We start from the raw sequence: 4,992 nt of genomic DNA, 5'->3' as shown, positions 1-4,992 counted from the left end.
GTTTTTCAAGAAACATACTTGTTGTATTAATAATTCAACATATAAAATGATCTTTTATGTCAAATAAATAAATAAAATACATCTAAGAAATTAGATTGGCCGAAAAAAGAAACAAGGCAAATTTAAATTACAATATACATACTTCTTAAAATGGGAATATAATATATACCCTAAGGACTAATTTGTTATTTATCTCAATTCTGATCTTGACCTACTTAATATCCACCCTTCGATGCTATCAATCGTGACCGTTGGATTAGGCACTATATATTACTCACAAACCCTCGCATAGCAGCTTCATCCTTTGCAGGCTTCAGCAACCATGGGTACTCTCTCTCTCTCTATCTCTCATTCGATTTATCTCTGTATTTTTTACTTTGTGATTCATCCTCTTCGTAATGCTAATTCATGGAAGCTCTCGATTTCTTCAGGTATCTCCAGGGATTCTATGCATAAGAGGCGGGCAACAGGTGGAAAGAAGAAGGCCTGGAGAAAGAAGAGAAAGTATAGTTCTTTATCTCTATCGTTTACTTTCAAGAATATGTTTAATGTTTATCAGATGGATCTTTCTCAGTTCATTAATATGAATGTTTACGAGATGAGAATGCTCGAGAATTTGAATACCCTTAACCCTAATCCCCAATTCATCTCGGAACAGAATGCTACAGAATGTATTTAGGAATTTGTTCCTCTGTTTTACCTTGTATATGTCTCATGCCTTATGAATTTTCATCTCTCTATTCAAATGCCGCACATTTACCCTAAATGTAGCTAATCTGATTGAAACTGTACGTTTCCCGAGGAGATTGATCATGGTATCTATGTTTTATTATGTCAAATTATTGGATTAGAAACTGTTTTTGCAGCTATTTAGTGGGTGATTTCAACTCTACAAGACCATTGCCATTGAGTAAAGTAGTCTAATGTTTAGTGACAACCATGTATCTACTATATTCAGTGAATTGGAATGCCAATTATATTTTGTATTAAACTAGGGTTAATAGTGAAGGAGGATATTTATTTGTTTTTATATTATAGTGGTTTTGTTTAATGGATTTAGTATAATGATCCTAGGTACGAGCTTGGAAGGCAGCCAGCCAACACAAAGTTATCAAGCAACAAAACTGTGAGGAGGGTTAGAGTTCGCGGTGGTAATGTGAAATGGCGTGCTCTAAGGCTCGATACTGGGAATTTCTCTTGGGGAAGTGAAGCTGTAACAAGAAAGACTCGAATTCTGGATGTTGTTTACAATGCATCAAACAATGAGCTTGTTAGAACACAGACATTGGTAAAGAGTGCAATTATCCAGGTTGATGCTGCTCCATTCAAGCAATGGTACCTTCAACATTATGGTGTTGATATTGGGCGCAAGAAGAAAACTGCAGCATCCTCTACCAAGAAAGAAGGAGAGGTGTGTATAATATTTTATCCCTTTAAGACAATCTGAGTAGTATTATTAACACAATTGTGAGAATTTGTTGAATAACAACCGTTCAATTTTGAGAATTGTTTTTCACTACCTGTTTGATTGTAGGAGGTTGAAGCTGCTGCCACTGAAGAAGCGAAGAAGAGTGCTCACGTAGTTAGGAAAATTGAAAAGCGACAAGAGGAACGCAAGCTTGATGCTCATGTTGAAGAACAATTTGCTGGTGGACGTCTGTTAGCAGCAATCTCATCTCGACCTGGCCAATGTGGTCGCTGTGATGGGTATGCCTGTCTTCATTTGTAGTAATGTTTTTAATTCTAATAACTACCCATTAAAGTTCTTAATTTGTGGTATGTATAAATTGTGTTTTGGCAGATACTTATTGGAAGGAAAAGAGTTGGAGTTTTACATGAAGAAGATTCAGAAGAAGAAGGGTAAGGGAGCTGGTGCCTCATGATGTGTTTTTCCTTAATCAGATTATGGTTTTGTTTCCAATTTTTCTGGTTATATTAGAAAATTTTGCTATACTTTTTTAAATGTTGTTTACTAGACCAGCTGCAAAAACATGTTTTTAACAATGTCTGTTATTTTGCTCTTTTTGAAACACTTTTCTAAATTAATCACTTATTGTTGTTAACTGTGAAAGTCTCAAGTAATTATCAAAATCACTATTAAAATCTTAATTTATTAGATGTCAACAATCCTGGTTGGTTTAGGGAAACTCTTGAGTAATTATTTTTGACTCAATTAGTTTGGTTTATTCAAATTGAAACAAGTTCCAAAATTAAAACTTTATACATTAATCTACTTATTTGTTTTAATTTATCAAAAATACATATTTAATTGGTAGAATTTGATATATATTCTGAATTCTACTTATTTAGGTTGTTTATTTTGAATTTTATAGTTTAAAACACTGTTTTTCTTAAATAAATAAATGAATTGAGATCTTAATTATACAATAATCAACTAAACTAATACAATTTTATTTTAAAATTTAACATAAAATTAAATAAACTCGTTTATATAATTTTAAATTTTTTATTAATATTTTTATAAATTTTGTTTTCTTAAAATGTTTGGAGTTAAATTTTTGTAAATATAAATTGTGTTTTATGAATTATATAACATATTAATTCATATCCATAACATTATATTTAATTAATTATATCTTTTTAGTAATGAAGGTTAAATATTTATATTTGTTTAGAATATTTATTTGAATGTAAATGAATATGAATAATATATTGGTTAATTAAGGATTAATCTTATCTCTAATATAAATATATATACTCTTATTTTTTTCTCTAATTTTATAAGTTTTATTAATAATCTCTAGCTAATAAATTTAATTTTTATTATTTATTATTTATTATTATAAGGCTAATTGCATGGGATTTAAATGAGTAATTATTTTGAAAGGATAGGATTTCAAATAATAAAATTCTGAAATAATTTTTAAACACAAAATATAAATAAAATGAGCAATTTAATGGAATAAATAAAGACAATATATCTAATATTAATGTTGAGTTTATGTGTTTTTATAGGAATTGTGAAAAAATAAAAGTAAAAAAATAATTGTCGACCGAACCAGACCACCGCGCCAGAACAGATTCTGGCGGTATTGTTTTCGTTCAACTTCTCAAACTAACCTACCTTTATGTTCAAACTCAATTTTATTTGATTTATAGTTAAACTTATTATTATATATGTTATTATTTTTATAAATTTGATATATATATATATATTTAAATTATTATTTATATAAATTAAATTATTATATTTTGATATATATTTTAAATTATTATTTTTATAAATTTGATTATTATATTTTAATATATATATATATATATATATATTTCAATTATTAATTTATATAACTTTTTAATAAAAAAATTAATAAGTTTACGGACCACTTTCATTTTCAATTTTTCAGAAAAGATATTCTCTATTGTCATAACAATATAAATAAATTACCATTTATTATAAATATTTATTAAATACAATTTTATTATGAATAGTCTAATCTAACCTTTTATTATTTTATTTATTTATAACACATTTATTTTGAGTATTATAGTTAATTTTTTACTGTATTTTATTGTATCTTCACTACAAATTTTTATGATAATTTAATATAAATAATTTAATTTATACAGATAATAATTTAAATATATATATAAGTTATAAAAATAATAAAAATATATGTTAATAAATTTAAATTTAAATGTAAATAAATTAAAAGAAAACTAGAATAAACAAAATAGGTTAGTCTGATAAGTTGAACAAGAAACAAGATTTATTGCGCCGCAACTGGTTGTTAACGCCCCAAAAGCATGAGTCAACGCATGGGAGACCAGACCCATGCATGAAGCCCATGCTACCATCTTATTCGGCTAGCCGACGAACCAAAAGACGTGAACACAACGAATACATTTTCTGAAAAAAATATAAAATTCAATTGGATGGTTTAAATTTACCACAGGAAAAAGCTACATGAGTGTGAAAAATATAGGGGATTGAATGGTGTTAAAAATGTGTTCAATCAAAAGCCACATAATTCTAAATTTAGCTATAGAAGAATTGACCATTAAAAGAATAAATTAAAAGAAGAAGAATGAAATATGTTAACTTTAGAAAATGATGATGTTAGCCAATTACTCAATTGGAAGCCACACATCCTCAATTCCCCCCATTTTGGCAACTTAAAAATGGAAATCGAAATTGGTCATGTATGAGATGAGGCAAGATCCCCGACTAGTATAAATAATGTTGGAGAAATTGAATAATAACACCTGTTTAGTAATCTAGATAAAGACAAGCTACAACAAAGGCCTAACAATTCTTTTTCCCTTTTGTATAATCAAATGAGTAACCAAAATAATTGAGCAAAATAACCTTACTAACAATCTAACAAACAGAGAGCAAGACACCAAAATTTTATGTGGAAAACCCAAATTAGGTAAAACCACGGGATACTTCGGTCACTTAAATTATCCACTATATTACAGTTATTTTTTTTTAATAAGAATTGGGCTGCCCAGGGGTGGGTCTGCACTAGCCCATGGGTTTGCCGGGCTTGCCTCTAGGCCGACCTGTATTTCAGCAATGAGGATTTTGCTAAGAGAGTTTACATCATCTCGACCTTTGATCATCACACTTTGATTTGCGTTTTCTCTAGAGAGAAAGAGCATATGTGAATCATGAATTCACAACCTCCGTCTTCAATCAGCAAATGACGATGAGCTCGACGAACGTCGATCTAAGGCGAGAGAAAATTTTAACCTAACCTAGTTCTTTCTCTAGACTAATCACACATATCTCTAACTTAGCTAGATTCTATCAGGAAGAGGTAACCAAATTAATCAAACTATCGATCACATAACAATATCATTAACTATGAAGTTTGAAGATCAAAGTAATTCAAAATCGTGTTTGATCAAGCCTTCCTTTTGTTTCGTAATTTTTATAATTTATAATTTTAATTTATTTTATATTTTTGAATATTTTTTTATTATGTGTAATTAATGTTGATTAATCAAATAGTTTAATACTCTTAAAAA

General features: G+C 28.5%; 1 protein-coding gene across 1 annotated transcript; it reads left to right on the top strand.

Annotated features, from left to right (window-relative positions):
* Positions 1–301: 301 nt before the first annotated feature.
* Positions 302–2,063, top strand: LOC124942073 (40S ribosomal protein S8-like). The gene is made up of 5 exons (XM_047482485.1): positions 302–326; positions 432–504; positions 1,075–1,411; positions 1,535–1,707; positions 1,802–2,063. The coding sequence occupies exons 1-5, from the start codon at positions 323–325 to the stop codon at positions 1,881–1,883; spliced, it is 669 nt and encodes a 222-aa protein (XP_047338441.1). The 5' UTR covers positions 302–322; the 3' UTR covers positions 1,884–2,063.
* The last annotated feature ends 2,929 nt before the right edge of the window (positions 2,064–4,992 follow it).

This window comes from Impatiens glandulifera, chromosome 6 (genome assembly GCF_907164915.1).
Source record: "Impatiens glandulifera chromosome 6, dImpGla2.1, whole genome shotgun sequence".
Taxonomy (NCBI): Eukaryota; Viridiplantae; Streptophyta; class Magnoliopsida; order Ericales; family Balsaminaceae; genus Impatiens; species Impatiens glandulifera.
This window is presented reverse-complemented; position numbering and strand designations above follow the sequence as displayed.

Coding starts and splice junctions, on each gene's coding strand:
- LOC124942073 (XM_047482485.1), top strand. Junction 505..1,074: donor GCCTGGAGAAAGAAGAGAAA/GTATAGTTCTTT, acceptor TAATGATCCTAG/GTACGAGCTTGGAAGGCAGC. Junction 1,412..1,534: donor CTACCAAGAAAGAAGGAGAG/GTGTGTATAATA, acceptor GTTTGATTGTAG/GAGGTTGAAGCTGCTGCCAC.